Source organism: Orycteropus afer, unplaced genomic scaffold (assembly GCF_000298275.1).
Source record: "Orycteropus afer afer isolate SDZICR_OR568_19922 unplaced genomic scaffold, OryAfe1.0 scaffold00033, whole genome shotgun sequence".
Lineage (NCBI taxonomy): Eukaryota > Metazoa > Chordata > Mammalia > Tubulidentata > Orycteropodidae > Orycteropus > Orycteropus afer.
Genome location: NW_006921620.1, coordinates 15,380,260 through 15,402,618, shown reverse-complemented (window position 1 = coordinate 15,402,618; position 22,359 = coordinate 15,380,260). Strand labels below are relative to the sequence as shown.

General features: G+C 38.8%; 1 protein-coding gene across 1 annotated transcript in view; it reads left to right on the top strand.

The window, feature by feature from the left end:
• The window catches only part of DBT (dihydrolipoamide branched chain transacylase E2), a 76,402-nt gene that overhangs the window by 43,931 nt on the left and 10,112 nt on the right, over nucleotides 1-22,359 (top strand). Inside the window, exons 4-6 of the mRNA XM_007936100.2 lie at nucleotides 10,294-10,415; nucleotides 15,282-15,498; nucleotides 16,583-16,749. Of these exons, the coding sequence (XP_007934291.2) occupies nucleotides 10,294-10,415; nucleotides 15,282-15,498; nucleotides 16,583-16,749 (506 nt within the window). The remainder of the gene's footprint in view (nucleotides 1-10,293; nucleotides 10,416-15,281; nucleotides 15,499-16,582; nucleotides 16,750-22,359) is intronic.

Sequence of the window (22,359 nt, the reverse complement as noted above, 5' to 3'; positions counted from 1 at the left end):
TTACTTCTTCTTTGCCAATTTGAATGCCAATAATTCCCTTTTCTTGCCTTATTGCTCTAGCTAGGATTGCCAGTGCAATTTTGAATAAGAGTGGAGATAAAGAGCATCATTGCCTGGTTCCCATTCTCAAGAAGAATGTATTCAGTTTCTCTCTATTGAGAATAATAATCTTGACTATTGGTTTTATATAAATGCCCTTTGTTATGTTTAGGAATTTCTCTTCATCTCTATTTTCTCTTCATTCCTAATTTTTATCCTGAATGGTTACTGGATTTTATCAAATGGCTTTTCAGTGTAGATTGAGATGATCATGTGATCATCTGTTTTATTTATATGGTAGATTATGTTGATTGATCTTCTAATGTTGAACCTTCCTTGCATACCTGGTATGAATCCCACTTGGTCATGATGTATTATATATTTTGGCCATGCTGATGAATTCTATTGGGTAGAATTTTGTTGAGATTTTTTGCATCTGTATTCATAAGGTATGAAAACCAAAACCCACTGCCATCAATCACGATAAATGGAGAAAATATTGAAGTTATCAGAGACTTCACACTTTTCTTTAATCATTATGTAATGTCTTTTCTTATCTTTTATGGTGGATTTTGCCTTAAAGTCTATTTTATCAGAGATGAGTGTTGCCACTTTGCTCCTTTTTGGTTATTGTTTGCTTGATATGTTTTTTTCCTATCCTTTGAGTTTTAGTTTCATTTATGTCTTTGTATGTAAAGTGTATCTCTTGTAGACAGCAGATTAGTGGGTTTATTATTATTATTATCCATTCATCCACTCTTTATCTCTTTATTGGTGCATTTAAGCCATTTACATTCAAGTGATTAACAGTAAGTATGAGTTTACTACTGTCATTGTGTTGTGCTTTTTTTTTTGTGGTGTTGATGGTTTCTTTATTGTACTTAATTTTCTATGCTGAGTTCTTTTTGTTTGTGGATTTTTGTTTCCTTTCTTTCACTCCTGATACTGTGTTTACTGAGTATGGTTTATTTTCCTTTTTATTTTGATTTTATATGTTTGTGTTTACCTTGAAATATACTGTTATCTTCCTAAGTTTAAAGCAGTCTTTCATTTTTTTATATTACTTTGACTTCCTCTTCATAAAACTACACTGTTTATTCCTCCTTTTTGTTCTGATTTTTTACCTGGGTTGTTATCAGGCTGATGTCCTGTGTCCTAATCTTAGGTGTTGTCTATTGTTGTTGGTTTTCTGACTGAAGGATTCTTTAATATTTTTTGTTAGATTAGTCTGGTTTTTACAAATTCCGGTAATTTGTGTTTATCTGGAAATGTCCTAATTTTGCCATTGTATTTGAGAGTCATTTTGCTGGATAAATAATTCTTCGTTGGCAGCTTTTTTTCTTCAAGATTTTATGTGTCATCCCGTTACCTTCTTGCCTTCATGGTTTCTACCAAATAATCAGAGCTTAGTCTTGTTGATTCCTCTTTGTAGGTAACATTTTTTTTTTTTTTCCTGAGTTGTTTTCAGGATTCTTTGTCTTTGGTTTTTGTGAGTTTGATTATGATACATCTTGGTGACTTTCTTTCAGGATCTATCCTATATGGGGTTTGTTGAACTTCTTGGATGGATATTTTCTCATCTTTAATGATATTAGAGAAGTTTTCTGCCAGCAAATCTTTGAAAAAAAATTGGTTGTTGTTGATTTTTTCCTCTTCCTATTTTGGGATTCTGATAAACATACATTTTTCCTCTTGATAGTGTCCCACATAATTCTTAGGCTTTTTTTTTTTTTTTTCATTTTTCTTCATTCATCTTTTGATTTGCCCTTAAACAAATTGGTGTCAAGGGACATGTCCTCTATTTTACTGATCCTGTCCTTCATTATTTCAATTCTGCTCCTATATCTTTCTGTTGAATTGTCTATTTCTGAAATTTTATTGCTACTGTTTTGTATGGTTTATAATAGTCTGTTTATTTTGCCAATTTTGTGCTTGTATTGTTTTCCTGGAGTCTTCTATTGCTTTGTCTGTGTTTTCCTTGATCTCTTTCTTGATGTCTTAGAGAACCCTGTATATTGGATTCCTTATCAAGTAGTTCCATTACTATTTCTTTCTTGGGTAGGTTTTCTGGTTGCAAAAACGGCAAGGAGGCCACATGTTCTGACCTCCTCTAATCCCAAGAGAGGAAGACAGGATTACCAGCAGTAACCCAAGGCCTATTACTGCAAGGCCAGACATGCTGCCTCCCTCCAGCCTTTCTCCAACCATTCCTCCCAAAGCACCACCACCTCTCTCCTGGGTTCAATAATTTGCTGCAGTGGCCATACAGAGCTCACAGATTATGGGGTTTATTATGGAAACACCACAGGCTACAATTCAAGTTCAGGAAAAATGCTCAGTCTCTCTCCTAGGCCACCGTCTCTCAGCCAAGTCTCTCACAGTCTCTCCCCCAGCAGTGCTGGTCCCTTGGTGTCTCACTCAGCAATGCGTGTCTCTTGCATCTCTTTCCCAGCAATTCATGTCTCAGGAGCCCGTGTCTCTTTTAGCAGCACGTCTTCCTCAACCAGCAGTCAGAGAGAGTTCTGCCTCTAGGAGGCCTCCTTTTGAGCCTGGCAGGGTGGTCAAACTAGCCAATCATAGCATCAGAAATACTCCAGGTGGACAACTTCAGCAATCAGGAGCTCCTCTGTTGCTCATAGAAAATCCCACCTTGGAGTTTACAAAGACTTATGGGTAGAAAAGCCACACTAAGTAATTTACTACACTGCACTGGTTCTTTATTCTGGTCACTTGCTGAAGCCATCTTGCCCTGCTTCTTTATGTGATTTGAGATTATCTATTGTCTCCATGGTCTTAAGGTGTTATTATTTTAAAAATTTTATTTATTTTATGTTTGTTTGCTGATTCCTGATTTTTTTGTTTTGTTTTATTTTAATATATCCGAGTACGTGGGATGTGCATGTTACTCTGGTGGCTAGTCTAGCTGCACTGAAGCTCTCACCACATATCTCTGGGTGGGGCAGCAGCTGGATATGTGGGCACAGGTGTCTGGTTACTGGCCTTGCAGGGCAGCTGAGGATGTAGCTGGTGTGGTTGGTGAGGTGATGTGCCTGTCCAGCTGGTCACCTGGGAGTAGGTGCATGGAGCATTCTCACTGGTTGCTGGTTGGGTGTTATGTTTGCTCACTGTCAGTTGCTGGGTGGTCAAAGTGAAGGTACCTGGGTCGTCAGTTACTGGGTTGTTGGTACAAAAACTCTTATCAACAGTCCTGGGCAGTCAGGCAAGGCTGTGCCGAGGGGGTGTGTGTGTGAGTCAGAGTGGCACAAGTCCCAGTTGCAGGCAGGGGTGATGCAGATGCAGAGGGCTAGGCAGAGGAGATGTCACCAGGGAGGGCATGCCTCTGTCCACTAGAGCATGCTGTGAGGAAGGATGTGCTGCAAGCCCTTGGGTCCTCAACACAGGTGGCTGGAGGGTCTAGGAGGTGCAACTAGTCTGGACCCCCAGTGCAGATAGCTGGACATGGGACTGGGTGTCTCTGGTTCACAGGCTCCTGTGATAGTGCCTGGGCAATGTAAAGGGCACTACCAGTGTGGTCTCCCAATGTGGGTGACTGAGTGTGTGTGTTGGGGGGGGGGGGGGCTGGTAGTCCTTAGGCCCATGGTATAGTTGGCTGGGTAGAAAAGGGGTTGCCACTAGTCCCTGGGGTACCAACACCAGTGACCAGGCAGAGTAGCAGATGCTTCTGATCCACTGGCCTTGGCTCTTGTGGCTGGGCTTAGGAACTGGCACCAATGGTTCATGGGCCCCTAGTGTGGGCTCCCGGCATGAGTGGCTGGGTGGAGAAGTGGGTGCTGCCAGATCACAGGCCCCTACTGCAGTTGGATGGGCAGATGATGGAATGCCACCATTTCATAAGCCCCCAGCATGATTGACTAGGTCGAGAAGCATATGCTTCTGTTTGTGGGACCCTGGCAGCAGTGGCCAGACAGGTGGCACCACAGATCTGCAGGTCCCTGATGGAAGTAGCTGAGCAAAGGGGTAGGCATGTCTGTAGATCCCCAGCTTTGAGGGTGGGGCAGTGGTGGGTTCCACCAGACTGCGATTGGGTGTGGTTGTGCGGGGGCAGGGGGGAGAAGGAGAATGAATAAGGGGGAGGGGCACCACAAGACTGCAGGCCTCTGGCTTGAGGATGACTGGTGACAGGCAGCGTGATTGGTGAGGTAGGTGCACTTAACTTTTGTAGGTTTGGGAGCACCCCTGCTTGGGTGCAACAGGTGATAGAGGCTTCAGCTGAGAACTCTGCATTCTTTCAATATGACAATGTTGTACAAGTTCATCTGGCAGAGTGCTGGCAATACATAGTTTTCCATGTCTGCTGTTTTTGTACAGTCTCCCCTTCCACTTGGCATTTGGTCCAGTTCTTCAACCTTGCCTTTGATGCTTAGAGTTCTGAAGTTGTCATCTATATCCAATTCACTATTTTTCTAGGGTCTTTGTTGTATAAGGGATGCTATGAGCCATCTGACTGTACCACTATCTTGGACTGCATCTCAAAGAAAAGGGTTCTTAAGCAATTTTGAGGGAGGAAAATCTAAAGCTTTCTAAGAAAGCAGACAGGCCTGGGGATACCAAGGGCATTTGGCATAACACAGTGCACAAAGAAAATGTTCTACATCCTGCTTTGGTAAGTAGTGAGTAGGGTCTTAAAAACTCGTGAGCAGCCATTGAAGGTGCAACTATTGGTTTCTTCCTGTCTGGAGCAAAGAAGAGTGAAGAAAATCAGAGGCACAAGGAAACTTTTGGTCCAAAGAACTAATGGACCACGCAAATCTTCCATTAGCCTGAGTCTAGAAGAACTAGGTACCTGACTGGTACTGCTGACTGCTCTGAAAGGGATCACAATAAGAGATTCTGAATAGAGAGGGAGAAAAATGTGGAACAAAACTCAAAATAATTTAGACCAGGCTTACTGGTCTGATACTGACAGGTGGAACCCCTGAGACTATGGCCCTTAGACACCCTTCAAGCCTGGAACTGAACTCACCCCCTGGATTAACTTTCAGCCAAACAATAGCCAGGCTTATAAGGTGGTAGTAACACCAGGGAGATATGCATTACTTAGAACAATCAAACATTTGGGATTAAAAGGGCAACATTTGCCCAAGGAAAAACCTCAGAAGACAAGAAAAGATAGGAAAGAAGGATGAATGGAAATGCGGAACACAGGGAGGGAGTGGGGAGCATGCTGTTGCACTGCTGAGATTGAATTCAGTGTCACTAACAAGATATGTATGAATTGTTGAATGGAAAATCAATTTGCTCTGTAAACTTTCACCCAAATCACAGTAAAAAGGTTTTTTTTTTCCCTAAAAAAAAACTAAGCAATTAAAAAAAAAAAAAAAGCAAAGCAAAAGGTTTTAAAACACTTTTGAATGCTTTGTTATTTGAAAGCATTTTCCTCAATAAAATTTGGTTCACTTAATGAGTTCTGAAGAATAGTTTTGTAAATACTTAAAAATATTGTGGTTTTACAATCCAATTGAAAAATGAGCAGAAGACATGAATAGAAGCTTCACCAAAGAAGATAATCAGGCGGCAACAAACACATGAAGAAATGTTCATGATCATTAGCCATTAGAGAGATGGAAATAATAGCACTAATAGCAAAGTTCAACAATACAGAAAATAAATGCTGGTGAGGACGTGCAGAGATTGGGACTCTCATACACTGCTAGTGGGATTGTAAAATGATACAACCACTGAGGAAATCATGTGGAAGTTTGGCACTTCCTTAAAAAGTTGGAATTAGAAATACATGTGATCCAGCAATCCCATTATTAGGTATATATCCTAAAGAAGTGAGAGCCAGGACAAGAACAGATATATGCATATCGTGTTCATTGCAGCACTATTCACAATAGCAAAAAGATGGAAACAACCTAAGTACCCATCGATAGAAGAATGGATAACCAAACCATGGCATACACACAATGGAATACTATGCAACACTAAAGAATAATGTAAAATATGTGAAAAACTGCATAAAGTGGATGAACTTGGAGGATATTATGCTGAGTGAAATAAGGCAATCACAGAATTGCCTAATATTGTATTAGTTCACTATTCTAAAAAGTCAAGCAAAGGTTTATATATGGAAGGAAACTTTGTTGGTTACCAGGGATGGGAGGGAAAGAGAGGGAACACTGCTAGATAAATAGAAATAAGCATTGATTTGTGTGAAGGAAAGGATGATGTAGCAAGAGTGAGTGCGCAACATGGTAACACTGAGAAAGAGGAAGACACAGAGAGGTACACCGGAGATACAGACAACAAAGATGAACCCTTTTGCATCTACAGTACTGTGTTGTCAGTGATGGCAAGTATTGATCTATGGGTGGACAGATGGGTGGACAGGCTGAATGATCAGGTATGTCTAGGCAGGGGGAATGTGCCCATGACCATGTATAGTGTTGGCAGATGAAGTTTCTACCTGCATATTTGTGTGTGCTATAAGAAGGTCTGGGTGTATACTAGAGCCCACAAGGGACAAAATTGTGGTGGCTTCTTGACTGCAGAGTAGTTGGACTTGTGAGCTTGAGACCATGGTTGCAAGAGACATCAAGCTCAATTGGCAAAACATACTACACAAAAACATTGTTCTACATCCTACTTTGGTGAGTAGTGACTGGGGTCTTAAAAACTTGCAAGCAGCCATCTAGATGCAATGATGGGTCTCTCCTCATCCAGAGCAAAGAAGAATGAAGAAAACCAAAGACACATGGAAACAATTAGTCCAAGGGACTAGTAGACCATGTATAACCAAGACACCAAAAGAACTAGATGGTGTCCGGCTGCCACTGTCAACCACTCAAAGGAGGATTGGTGCAGGAAAGCCTGGATAGAGTGGGAGAACAATGTGCAACAAAACTCAAAATCAGGAAAAAAAAAAAAAAAAAAAGCCAGGTTTGCTGGTCTGATAGAGCCTGATGAAATCCCTAATTTACCCTTCAGGTCTGGAATTGAACTTACTCCTGTGGCTTTCAGCCAAATAGTAGACAGTATATGGGGTGAACGTATACATCAGATAGATAAACTTCTTGGAGTAATGGATTGTGGGAGAACAGAAGGGCAGTGTTTGCTCAGGGAAATAGTTCAGGGGGGAGGGAGTGCTTGGGAGGAAAGGACACAAGGAAGAGGTAACTGTGGGGAGGAAGTGGGAAGGGAGCTGTTACATTGTGGGGAATTGCAGTCAATGTCATGAAACAAGATGTGTATGAACTGCTGTATGGAAAATTAATTTGCTCTGTAAACTCTCATCCAAATCACAATAAAAACTTAATAATCATAATACTATTAACAGCTAAAATTTTAACCAGTAATTAATTGCCATCAAGCTGACTAGACTCATGGTAACCCCATGTGTGTCAACAAACAAAAAAAAAGAATATTGCATTTTTAATATTTTTAGCTCAATTTGAAATAATATGGCAAATTGCTTCATATGAGGAATTACAACAATGTTAAATCAACAGGCTTCATGAGAGAAAGTGTTTACTTAGTAGAATTTTTTTACTGTTTTTTAAAATTTAATTAAAGCTTTTTGAACTGTACTCTAACTACACTACTGAAGATCCATCATCAAGGTATAATATCCTGTATATCAGAGTTCTTGCAAAAAACCAAACCAAACCAAACCTGCTGCCATCTTGTTGGTTTCTATTCATAGCAACCCTTTTAGAACAGACTGCAACTGCCCTATAGTGTTTCCAAGGCTGTAATCTTTATAGACGATGACTGCCATATCTTTCTCTCATGGAGTAGCTGGTAAATTCAAATTGCTTACCCTTTGGTTATAGGTGAGTGCTTTAACGACTATGCCACCAGTGCTAGAACTGAAAATCACATCAATTGTGACAGCCATGAAATTTGAGTTTGATTGGAACTCTATCTGTTTCTACATTGGTAAAACTGAGAAATCTGCCCTTCATATTCAAAACATTGTTGTGATCATCAAGTGCGAAGATGTACATGCAAATACTTTGAAAAGTATTTAAAGTGTTATGTAGTTCTTATTACTTGGTTAAGAGAACTTTCTTTCCAAAACTATATGACTGTTATAAATCATACTTAATATTGAGTGAGTTCTCACAAATAAATTTGTGTTACCACTCATAACCAGTTCTAAAAGGCAGTACTGTTTATTAAGGTGACAGATGTGTCACACACACACACACACACATACACAAAAATGTGTTTTGGAAAGGTGAGTAGCAGTAGATGACTTGATCTTTTGGAAATATATAATAATTTTGGTATTTGGAAAATTGTACGTTTCTCTTATTTTAGTGAATATACATTGCTCAAATTGGTATTTGATATTCCTTTGCATCTTAGTTGCTAATGCTAATCTTACTAGTCTCCTTCATATCTAATAACTTTAACAGATATAGAGAATACACAGAGATTCTGTAAGTCTGACAAGATTATATTTTGAACTGTCAGATTTATATTCTAGCTAATTTGACCAAAAAGAAAATTTACTAGGGCTATGACCTAGTTGAAAGAACACAGACTGAGTCAGCCCTAGGCTTGACTCCCAATTATCTAGTTTCGGTGTATGACCCTGGGCCAATCCCTTCTTCCTTATCCATAAAATGGGGTAATACCTATTTGACACAGTTGGAATGAGGAGTAGATTAAGACATTGCATGTGTATCATAGTGTTTGCCAAACGCCAGTTGCTTAACAAATTTTTGGTTATTTTCTTTTTTTAATCCCTTCCGTACCATCAAGGGAATTTTGAGTATTCCATTGGGTAATTCTTTGCCCAATGAAAAGGAATGAATGAACAATCTTTCCATAGTTGTAGAGTGGAAATTTTTCATTTTCTTGGAATTGAATGCTGGTTGCCTGTTGATTTTCAGAAGTTGTCTCTAATTTACCAATTCTCACAGAGATTCTACTATACACCATTGACTTCCTGATAGTAGACTTTGGCTATTAAGTGTTCTCAAAAACTATTTCTTTTTGCTTACAAAACTACATGCGAATAGCCTGTTATAGATAAATTCTCTAGATTTGGAGAATAGAGCAACCAAATTAGCTTTAGCCATGAAAATCAAATCTCCCATCCAAAAACCAAACCAAATCCACTGTACTTAAGTCAATTCTGTCTCATAGTGACCCTATAGGACAGAGTAGAACTACCCTATAGGGTTTCCAAGGCTATAAATCTTTATGGAAGCAGACGCATCTTCTTTCTCCCACTGCCAACTTTTTGGTTAGCAGTCAAATGCATTAACCACTGTGCCACCAGAGCTGCTTGAAATCTCTCATAAAAACCCAAACCCAACCCAACCCACAGTCATCGAGTTGATTCTGACTCATACAAACCCCATTTAGTTTCAGAGGTGGTAAATCTTTATGGGAGTAGATTGCTTCATCTTCCTTCTACAGAGTGGCTGATGGGTTTGAACCACCAACCTTCTGATTAGCAGTCAAATGCCTTAGGCACTGCACCACCAGAGCTCCTTTGAGATCTCCCATAGCAGTCCTTAAATAGTATTCAAACCAGAGAAAAATTTTAGGTGCCGTATCATCTTTGGAAGGGGAGCTCTGGTGGTGTGCCTAAGGCATTTGACTGCTAACCAGAAGGCTGGCGGTTCAAACCCACCAGCCACTCCTCGGAAGGACGTTTGGGCAATCGATTTCCTTAGTGATACTGCCTTAGAAACCTGAGGGAGGTCGCTGTGAGTTGGATCCGACTTGACGGGAGTGAGTTTGATTTTTGGTTTTTATCATCTTTGGAAAGATTCCCACAGATTTTATTTCAGTGTTTCATATCATTCACCTCACATTTGAATCTTATTTTGTGCTATTTATAGATGTATATAAGAGAAATGTATTAGGGAAAAAAATGTTTAATATGCAACATGTTTTAAAATTTATGGAAGAACCTTTTTTTTTTTTTAACTTGTAGCTGCTGCATGATTTTTAACACAAATGAGCAGAAAATATCAGATAATAATAATCATTAGCCATTACCAGGTATCTGAACCAGGAAATAATAGTCATTAATATCAACTGCTAATAATACAGTGCCCCTCATTTTTAACCTGTTGATTATAATATCACTTCCTCAATCGCTAAACCCCCACCATTAGGATAATTGTGTTTTCCCATTCTCAAATAGCCTGCCTATTTTTGCATTTTGACTATAAAATTTAAGTTGAGTGTAGTTAGATTTATAAATCACTAAACTTTTTAAAAATTTTTAAAAAACTATTTTGAACTAAAGTTTTACCTTGTTACCAGATTCAGAAGAAGACGTTGTTGAAACTCCTGCTGTGTCCCATGATGAACATACACACCAAGAAATCAAAGGCCAAAAAACGCTAGCAACTCCTGCAGTTCGTCGCCTTGCAATGGAAAACAATGTACATTTTCTTAATATTTTAAATATGGGATGGCATATAAAGTATGTATTTGGCGCAAGTTGCCACTAAATAAAACTTGAAAATGTCTTTTACTGAAACGTGACAGTTGCATAGAAGTATTCATAAGAAATGAGGAGAAACTGTGAATTTATTACTTAGGATAATTGAGTGCGATTTTATTATTCTTTTTTTAGAGCCTAATAATAGTAAGCATAAGCCAAGCTCACTGCCAATCGAGTGGATTCTACTCATAGTGACTCCTCCTTGGGTTTCCAAGGCAGTATCTCTATGGAAGTAGATTGCCCAACCTTCCTTCCGAGGAGTGACTGGTGGCTTTGACCACCAGCTTTCTGGTTAGCAGTCAAATGCTTTAGGCACTATGCCACCAGAGCTTCCAATAATAGTAAGAGCTACCATTTATTGGCCACTTCTATATACTAGTGTCTTAGGTCAGGTGTTCTAGAATCAGAGCTTGAGACAGGAATTTGGGTACATGAGAGTGGTTTACTGAGGATGTGAAAACTCCTCAGGGAGTGAGGAAGCAGGCTGGGGAAAGGAAGAGAAGGAATGGGCAGGGCCAGGCAAAATGTAATCTCATGGAGCTGAGCTGATCCAAAGGAAGTGGGGAATGCCACAGAATATACTGCCTTGAGACAAAGCTGGTGGCTTTTTGTATGCCTCTCCCACTCAGTCATTGGCTAATGGGAATGGGGTGCACAACTTCCCAAGTGAGGTGGCTCCCTGACTCTAGTAAGTCCTTTCCTTCTCCTCTCTGCTTTTTGGCAAATGTTGCCCTTTGGTTTAGTTGATTGTTCTAAGGAGCAAGTTCCTACTGGCTATTATTGCTTATTTTGTAGGCCAGTCTATTCTGTGGCTGAAAGGTCTCCTCTGGGAATAGCTTCAGTTCCAGTTTGAAAGGGTGTCTTTGGGCAATCGTTTTAGGGATTCCTCCAGTCTCTATCATTCCAGTAAGTCTGGTCTTTTTTATGAATTTGAGTTTTGTTCTGCATTTTTCTCACATTCTAAATGGGACCTTCTATTTCTGCTTGGTCTGAACAGTTGATAGATAGCTGGAGGAGGCTGTGGTTCATGTGGGCCGTTACTTATTGCTTCCTTAAGTCTTTAGTTTTCTTCATTCTCCTTTGCTCCAGGCAGGAAGAGACAATCATGGGACTTTTTTGTGAAACATAATGTAATCTTTGTTTATTCAGTCACTTTCTGTGTTTGGTTATAGAGGTAAAATATTCTTACTAAAATTTAATTCTAGCTAAAGAAAAGTAGACACATAGCTTGTATGATATCCTTATACTTGAGTATGCATTAATCTATTTCTTAAGATTAAGATCTGTCCATTTGGATTAGTATTTTTCAAAGGATGACTTCAAAATAAAGGACATTATCATGTCAGACACTGAGTTTGTACTTTAAATGAAATTTAGGAATTCACACTAATAATTTTTAGGTAATTACAGATAATTGTAAATGCCATTGTCTTTTTCATTTGAAACTCAACTCATAAATAAGCTACAAGAAAAGAAAAAAGGTGATTTATGGTAATAAAATCTGCTACTTCATTGTAGCAATTATATAAATCTATAGTTATTATAGACATCTTTAGGAAGTGGTAGAGGAAAGACAAATCACATATTTCTAAAAAAAAATAGTACTGGTAAATGTTTTATAGCTTTCAAATCAACATATGAAATCATTACTTCATCTTATGCCCTTAATCTGTTGTTGTTGTTGTTATGTGCCATCGAGTCAGCCCCAACTCACAGCAACCCCTCCTCGGGTTTCTGAGGCAGTATCACTGCAGAAGTAGATTGCCCAGCCTTCCTTCCAAGGAGTGGCTGGTGAGTTTGAACTGCCAGCCTTCTGGTTAGCAGTCAAGTGCCTCGGGCACTATGCTATCAGAGCTTCCTTAACAACCTAGTGTTCCATATTACTATTTTTATTTTCTATTATTTAAATGATCTTCATATTTGAACACATTTAATGACTATATAAAATGAACATAATTTACCTAAGCACTTCCCTGATTTTAAACATTATTTCCATAGAATACTTCCCCAGTGTTTAAATAACTGGCTGAGGGGTATGAACATTTTCAGTGACACATATTACATATTTCCAAAAATTTTGTAAACTTTTGTTTTTTTCCCACTATAATTTAAATACTTCCCCAAAACAGACAAACAAAAAATAAACATTATGGGGCATAGTAGAAAGAAGTCAGGCTTTGGCACCAAACAAACCTGTGTTCAACCCCTAATTCAGTTGCTTACTTGCTTTTAGGTAAGTTATCAATGTCCCTGCCCTTTCTCATTTGTAAAATGGGCATAATTCAAACCACCCTGCAGCGTGTTGCAAGGATTACAGATAGCATATGTACAAAAGGGCTCAAATAATGGCAGTGATGATTGTTGACATAGTATATCATAACTAAGAGCACCACTTTAGAATCCTGACTCCACCACTTGTTAGCTGTTTGACCTTGCACCAGTTATTTTCAGGGCTTTAAACCAGTTCGTTCCACTTTGACCCCCAGCTGTGCATCTCCACCCGAGATACACCAAATCAGAATCTACTAGTTTTAACAAGATCCCCAGGTAATGCTTATGTATACATAGAATCTGGAAAACCGTTAGAATCACCAGGGCATCTTGTTAAAGTGTAAATTCTGCGGCCATTCAAGATACAACTATTGTTCTCTTCCCGCCTGGAAGAAGGTCCGGTTTAGAATGGAGAATGGGTAAAATATGTAGAACAACAACAACAAAACGACCAGACTTGCTGGTCTGAGAGACTGGAGGAACCCCTGAGACTGTTAGACTCAGACAACCTTCTAACTTGAAACTAAAGACACTCCTGGAGGAGTAAAAGACCACCACCATTCAGCCAAATGATAGACAGGCCTTTAAAACAAACTAACACCTGTGAAGAACGTGCTCCTTAGAACAATCAACCATATGAGACCAAGAGGACAACATTTGCTCAAAACCAAAGACGAGAAAGCAGGGAGGGAAGGGAAACCAGAAGAATAGAAATAGGGAATGCAGGGAGGAAACAGGGAAAGTGCCGGCACATGGAGAGGATTGCAACCCATGTCATGGAACAATTTGGGTATGAATTATTAATTAGAAAACTACTTTCCTTTATAAACTTTCACCTGGAGTACAGTAAATTTTTTTAAAAAAATACAAGAATGTCTAATTTAGAATTGAATTACATCACCTACTAAAGGAGCTCTGGTAGCATAGTGCCTAAGGCACTTGACTGCTAACCAGAACACTGGCGGTTCAAACCCACCAGCCACTCCTTGGAAGGAAGATGAGGCAATCTACTTCCATAGTGATACTGCCTTGGAAACCCAAGGAGGGGTCACTATGAGCCGGGTCCGACTCGATGGCACATAAGAACAACAACAACATCACTTATTAAAGGAGCTGTGGTGATGTAGTAGTTAAAGCATTCGGCTGCTAACTGAAAAGTCTGTGGTTTGAACCCACCAGCCTCCCAGCATGTGAGAAAGCTGAGGCAGTCGACTTCTGTAAAGACTTAAAGGAGCTCTGGTGTTGTAGTGGGTAAGGAATTTGACTGCTAACCAGAGGGTCAGCAGTTCAAACCCACCAGCTGTTATGGGGAAAGAATAACAGCCTTGGAAACCCAAAGGGGCTGTAAGTCAGAATCAACTCGATTTCAGTGAGCTTGGTTTAGTTTTTTGGTATTATTTATTAAGGAGCTCTGGTGGTATAGTGGTTAAAACATTCGGCTGCTAACCAAAAGGTCGGTAGTTCAAACCACCAGGTGCTCCACAGGAGAAAGATGAGGCAGTCTGCTTCTCTAAAGATTACAGCCTTGGAAACCCTGGGAGTTTTAAGTTAGAATTGACTCAATGGCAGTGGGGCTTTTATTGGTTGTTATATAGAAAACAGTAATAGAACTCAACTTAGGGTGAACTCACATTCTAAATATGCCTCAGTAAGATTAGTTTTGAAGTTTTGTAGTAATCTTTGCTAAACAGCCACCTGGAAAAAAGTAATTTGAGAAAGCTTTTGTATGTTGATTATTTTAACTATTACAGGCTTAACAGGTAACCAAGGTAAGAAACACTGGATTTTATTATACAGTTTAACTCTTTTTAAACTCTTGTTTGTCCTTCTTGCTACAGTTTCCAAGAATAGAATATATCAAGTAAGGATATGCAAAAGCTTTAAAAAAGCTGACTGTTTAAAAATGTGAGTTTTTGTATAAATAGCTATGGCTTATATATAATAATTGTAAACAGATTTATACAAAAACTTAGGAGCTTGGTGGCACAGTCGTTAAGCGCTTGGCCATGAAATGAAAAGTCAGCAGTCCAAATCCACCAGCCACTCTAGAAAAAAATGTGTCAGTCTGTTTCCTTAAATACAACCTTGGAAACCCTGTGGGGCAGTTCTCTGGGTTGCTGTGATTTGTATCAGTTCAAAAGAAGGGATATGAGGGGTATATATAATGTATGTATTGTATAATTACCACATCAGTTAGTGAACAGGGTGGTACAAGAACCAAAAAAAAAAAACCAAACTCACTGCCGTCGAGTCGGATCCAACTCATAGTGACCCCTCCTTGGGTTTCCGAGGCGGTTATCACTACGGAAGTAGACACTAGGCCACCAGAGCTCCTGTGGTACAAAAGTGATGAACGATTGCTTATAAAGGGTAGCTGTAAATTATAGCTATGTTATTTCTTTGTACTAATATTTTAGGCAGAGATACATTTTTATTTTCAATTTCTTCAATTCTGTTTTTCAACTTTAATGATGGGTTTATTTTTAAATAGTTTTATTTTTAACATTAAAATTATCTTTTTTTTTTTTTTTAGATTAAGTTGAGTGAAGTTGTGGGCTCAGGAAAAGATGGCAGAATACTTAAAGAAGATATTCTCAACTATTTGGCAAAGCAAACAGGAGCTATATTACCTCCTTCACCCAAAGCTGAAATTGTGCTGCCTCCACCAAAACCCAAAGACAGGACTATTCCTATACCAATATCAAAACCTCCAGTACTCACAGGCAAAGACAGAACAGAACCCCTAAAAGGTAATAGTAATTATACGGTAATGGAAAGCAATAATGTATTTATTTTGGGGAAACTACTTTAAGAGATCCATGTATATAATATGGAGTTTTCAATTCTTACTGGAGGGAGAATTCAGATTTAGCATGTAACTATTTTTAAAATAAAGTGAAGCAACAGTTTTTCAAGGACAGCTTCAGTTTATGCTGTTAACTTCTGAAGAGTAATACTATAGCAGGTTTTTGGGAATATAAACTTTTGTACTGATAATTGTTCTGTTTGAAGACTTACACAGGCTATTTTAAATATTCATTATTTTTAGTTAGCTTTCAATATAACTAGTTCTGATGATTTGTTATTTATAAACTCTTAGGATGATTACCCTCCAGGAGAGTGGGTTTCCAAGAAAGCCATTCAGCAAATACATGACATGTATCCTGGGGAATTTCTTTCTTACACCACAGCAGTTAAAGGAGTTACTTATTGTCCTACTTGCCATTGAATGCCAATGCTTGAGTCAGTACTTCAACAAGTGCTGAAATGAGTGGCTTTCCAGTTGTGTAATGTAATTAAGATGGTAGCACCAAGAGAAAGAGTTCAGTTGAGAAAGTAAACAATATGTTGTTGTTGTTGTTGTTATGTGCCATCAAGTCGGACCCGACTCATAGCGACCCCTCCTTGGGTTTCCAAGGCAGTATCACTAAGGAAGATTGCCCAACCTTCCTTCCGGGGAGTGGCTGGTGGATTTGAACCACCAGCCTTCTGGTTAGCAGTCATGTGCCTTAGAAACTACACCACCAGAGCTCCTAAACAACATGAGAACCAAACCAATCCAGTTGCCTTTCAGTCAATTCCAACTCATGGCAATGTCATGGGTTGCAGAGTAGAACTGAGCTCCATAGAATTTTCAAGGCTGTGACTTTTTGAAAGCAGGTCTTTTACCAGAGGCACCTCTGGGCGCGTCAAACCACTGATCATTTGGTTAGCAGTACAGTGCTTAACCATTTGTGCCACCCAGGAACCCCTAAATAACATTAGAGCAGCTTCTGTTTTCATAAGAAGGGGGTTCATTAAGAATTTAAAAATACATGATTGAATGTTTTCTAGGCTTTCACAAAGCAATGGTGAAGACCATGACTGCAGCCCTGAAGATTCCTCACTTTGGGTATTGTGATGAGGTTGACCTTACTGAACTGGTTAAGTTACGAGAAGAATTAAAACCTATTGCTTTTGCTCGTGGAATTAAACTCTCCTTTATGCCCTTCTTTTTAAAGGTGAGATTTCATTCGTATCAAACAAAGCTTGAGTAGAACATTTAAATTTTGTTTTGCAGTTATGCAGTGTGATAACTATAGGTTTGAATAAAATATTACTTTAAGTATTACTTACTTAAAATAATACTTAAAATTACATATCATTACAAAAATGTGCAAACTCACTGTTCTCTCGTTTCATAGGAATTTTTAAATTGAAATTTTGGGGTCATGTTTTTGTTTACTTCCCTTCTTGAGCTGGATGGAGGCACAGCTGGATGGAGGCAAAGCTTTCTTTAATTCTGAACAGATCACTTCAGCAAAGTCCTGTTTTGAACTAAATGAGACTTGGTATTGATCTTGCATATCAAACACTAAAATGTATTTTTCTTTTATTCCACAAAGTTGTATTGAGACTCCTGGGAATCATTTCTAGTGGTTGGCCTTGGAATCAGAATGAAATGGAAAAAGACACGTCACTCAGTCATGATCAGCTCACAGTCTAGTTCACATTAATGCTGATTTTATGAAGCAGCTACCATGTACTAGGCCATATGCTAAACAAGCTCTATATGTCATCTCTCTTAATTCTTAGTGTAACCCTAACATAACTAAGGAGCCTAGTAGCACAATGGTTAAGCACTCAGCTGCTAATCAAAAGATTGGTAGTTTGACCCATCCAGTGGCTCAATGGGAAAAAGGACTTAGCGTTGTGCTCCTGTCCAGATTGCAGCCTGTAAAACCCTATGGGCATTTGTGCTTTGTCACATGGGGTCACTATGAGTTGAAAATCGACTCTACAACACATTACAACAACATATAAATCTTGCTATCCTCATCTTCTAGGAGCTCTGGTGGCGTGGTACCTAAAGCATTTGACTGCTAACCAGAAGGCTGGTGGTTCAAACCCACCAGCCACTCCTTGGAAGGAAGGTTGGCAATCTACTTCCATAGTGATGTCACCTCGGAAACCCAAGGAGGGGTTGCTGTGAGTCGGGTCTGACTCCACGGCAGTGAGTTTGGTTTTTTGGTTATCCTCGTTTTCTAAGACTGATTCCAATAAATCACATTTTGCATTGTTTTCTGATTCCTTTCAGTGATTTCCCATTCAGTGCCTTCAGGATAATTTATAAACTCCTTAGATTGTCATACAAAGGTTGTCATCAGTTCTCTGCTGCCTAACTCTCCAGACTTATCTCTTCCACAATGACTCCCTCTGGTTTATTTACATTAAGCTACTTAGTTGCTGGAATTACACTAGTCCACCAGCAGTGCTCTCTCCTCAAATTTAGTTCAGGTTTAGTCTCCAGAAGCTTTCTGCGACTGTCACAGTTTGGGTTAAGTACTCTCTTGTTTCCCATTGCAGTTTTTCACAGTGTATTGCAGATATTTACTTGATTTTCTCTCCACTGGACACTTAGCCTCATGGGGGCCAGAAACTGTTCTCTTTTATCTCCACCTTTTAACAACTAGCCTAAAAAGTAAGTAGATGCTTTATAATAGTTAGATGTAATAGATGTCTATAAATCTCAAAATGAGAGAGATCTGAACTTTGTTATGGCTATAAAGAGACATCTTTGTTGACGGGGCAGTTGAGTCAGGTATCCCAGTGGTTAAGGGGTAGGTTGAAGTTGAGTTGGCAGAGGCAGTCAAGAGGGTGTGTAGGTCAGTGGTGTGAGGAAGAATCAAGAAAGTCACTCAGAAACAAAGTGTATCTATTGCTGTATAACAAACTACCCCCAAATAAAATGGTTTAAAACAATCACTGTTTATTATTTCTCATGAGTCTACAGATGAACAGGGCTGACATGAGCTAGTTCATTCATATGTCTGCAATTAGCTAGAAGCTGGTAAGGATAGACTAGACTATGGGTGGAGCAAATGGTTAAGTGCTCAACTACTAACCAATAGATTGGCAGTTCAAACTCACCCAGAGGTTACTTGGAAAGGCCTGGCAATCTACTTCTGAAAGTTTCCAGCCTTAAAAACACTATGAAGCACAGTTCTTCTCTGCAACATATAGGACTGCCAGGAGTCAGAATAACTCTACGGCAACTGGTACAGTATAGCATGTCTCTCTTATCTCCCCACCATGCTGGCCTATACATGGTCTCATAATTCTGGCAGGGGATGAAGAGAGAAAACAGCAATGCTCAAGTACTTTTTCAACTTTGGCTGTATCAAGTTTTCTCTTGTCTCATTGGCTAGAGCAAGTCACACAGCTAAGCTCAGCATCAATGTGAGAGAACACTACCAAAGGCCATGGATACAGAAAAGCCTAAAAGACTGGGGCTATTAATTCAGTCTTTCATACCAAGAGAGAAGTTTTAAGAGGCAGTAGATCTTATGCATCACAGAGGTCAAATAGAGTAAGGGGTAGAACAAGCTATTGGATCGATATATAAGAGTTCATTAGTCTTAGCCATAACTGATTCGATATTTTTGAGACAAGCTTGATTGCAGTGAGTTGGGGAATGAACAGGAATTGAGGAAGAGAAGACACTAGACAAATCAAGGGAAAGGCAGACAGGTTAGGAGCTACAAAGGGTTAAAGTGGTTGTTTGTGAAGGAGATTGAGGAAAAGAACTGGAGAACAGGAAATTGAAAATAGGCTAGTGGGCAGAACTGCTAGAGTGAGGGCTTGGCATTGAGGAGACATTGAGATGAAGACGCCAATGGAGAAGTTACCATGAATAGCAAGAGAACACCACCTCTGTGTTTCTACTTTGTTCCTCTTCTCTGGTTCCTTGTGTTGGCAGATGTGTTTTGACACAACAATTGGCAGTGCTTTAAAATAATGAATTTCTTTTATTATTGTTTTTCTTATTGGTCTAGGCTGAATAAAATATCTGGTCTTTATTTTGAAAAATGTAGTATGGTTTAATATCTTTTTTCTGCCTGTATAAGTTTCAAGACATTACAAGTATTGTGTAGAAAAAAATTAACTCTAATCCAATGTATCTACACAGTGTTTTTTCTTTTCCTTTTTTAGTTTATACTCAAAATACTGTTTTTACATATAACACTTTAAATTAAGCTTAGCTATGGATTTTTACATAAGACAGACTGAAAGTTACAGTTATCAAAAGAAATACTTAATACAATTTTCAAGTCATAAAAATTAAGAAATTTATAGCAAACTTTTTCATTATATTTTTCTTGCAGTGATCTACTTCCTTCACCCAGTTTAACTAAAATAATCAATGTAAAAGTCCTATATAGATTTGTACTCTTTCCTTAACACTCTGGACTCTAGCTCAAGGATTTGATTTTTTTTTTTTTCCTGTCAAGACCACAGAGCCATAGTCAAAAATAACACTCAACACAAGGCATATAAAGAAATTTTGATTGCGGTACATGAAAGCAGTGACAGAAAGAATTCTTTTTAAGAAATCTTAAGTATTTTAATTTTTCTATTAAAAGTTACTTCAAGGCACGACAGCCAAATACATTGGGTATTTGTACCCAACGTAAGGTTCAAGATTTGATCCTAGATCAGAAGGAGAACCAGCTATAAAGAACATTTTCAAGACAATTAGAGAAATATGAATAAAGACAGGAGAGAAATGGTGTCAAGAAGGGGGAAAAGGAAAAGAAAGAAGTAGAGATTAAAGGGGAAGAAATAAATGTGATTGGGATGTTTGAGCCAACTCACCGCTTCATTGGTAAGGACATCAGGTGCTATTATTGAATCATTGTTAAAATTCTTGAGTGTGGTGATGTTTTGGTGGTTATGTAAAATAAGGTCTTTGTTCTTAGAAATACATGCTAACGTACATAGAGGTGAAGTATTTCTGCAGCTTATTTTCACATGGTTGAGAGAGAGAAAAAAAAAGTGGAAAAGTGCTAATAACTTTTCTGAAAGTTTTAATCTTTTCAAGATGAAGGATTAGTAAAAAATTAACATGGGAGCATAGCACTAGGTAAGAGATATGAAACAATGTAGATATATAATTTATTTTTGCATTATGTCATTTAATGCAAAGTAGTACACCACCTGTCTGTTTGTCATACTGTGATGGCTTGCATATTGCTGTGATGCTGGAAGCTATGACACTGGTATTTCAAATACTAGCAGAGTCACTCATGGTAGACACTTTCAGCAGAGCTTCCAGACTAACACAGACTAAGAAAAAGGACCTGGCAACTTACTTGTAAAAAAAAAAAAAAAAAAGCCAGTGAAAACCTTATGAAGAGCAGCAGAACATTGTCTGATAATAATGATGAGTGAGCCCCTTGGATTGGAAGGCACACAGAATACAATGGGGAAAGAGCTGCCTCCTTAAGTAGACCTCAAAACCCACCGTCATCAAGTCAATGCTGACTCATAAGTGACACTGTAAGACAGAATAGAACTGCCCATAGTGTTTCCAAAGCTGTAAATACTTATAGAAGCAGACTGCCCTGTGTTTTTCCTGGGGAGTGGCTAGTGGATTTGAACTGCCAGCCTTTTAATTAGCTGCCTAATGCTTTAACCACTGTGCCACCAGAGCTCTCAATGTAGAGTTGACCTTAATGACATGGATGGACTAAAACTTTCAACACCCTCATGTGCTGATGTGGCATGACTCAAAATGAGAAGAAACAGCTGCAAACATCCATTAATAATTCAAATGCGGATTATACAAGGTATGAATCTAGGAAAATTGGAGGTCATCAGAAATGAAATGGAACACATAAAGATCAATATCCTAAGTATTAGTGAGCTGAAATGGACTGGTATTGGCTATTTTGAATCTGAATCATATAGCCTACTATGCCAGGAACAAAAAGTAGAACAGGAATCGCATCATATTCATCATTTAAAAGAACATTTTAAGATCTATCCTGAACATAGGGGATGAACATTTGCATCAGGTAGATATACTCCTTGGAGTGATCAATTGTGGTAGAACAGAAGGGCAGTCAGTGTTTGCACAGGGAGACAGCTGGGGGTTGGGGGACACGTGGGAGGAAAGGACACAGGGAAGAGGTAACTGGGGAGAAAGTGGGAAGAGAGCTGTTACATCGTGGGGAATTGCAGTCAATGTCATGAAACAAAATGTGTATGAGTTGCTGTATAGAAAATGAATTTATTCTGTAAGCTTTCACCCAAATCACAATAAAAATTTAAAAACAAACAAACAAAAACTATCCTGAAGTACAACGTTGTCAGTGATAGGATATTTATATGTCTTCAAGGAAGACCAGTTAATACAACTATTATTCAAATTTACCAACCAGTAATGCCAAAGAGAACTTAAAGATTTTTACTAACTTCTCCAGTCTAACATCGATCATACAATCAAGATGCATTGATAATGACTAGTGATTGGGATGCGAAAGTTGGAAAATACAGCCATGATGATAGAAACAACACTGTGACATGATACAGTTTTGCCAGACCAAGGACTTATTCATTGCAAACACTTTTTTTCAACAATGTGGACTTCACTAGATGGAATACACAGGAATCAAATCAAACTACATCTTTGGAAGTAGAGCTGACAAGGGGCAAGGTTGTGATCACTGCTTGGTCACAGCCAGCTACCCAGATAGACCGAGTAGTTGAACCTGCGGGCTTGGGACCATAGTCGCAGGGGACATCAAGCTCAATTGGCATAACATACTATACAAAACATTGTTCCACCT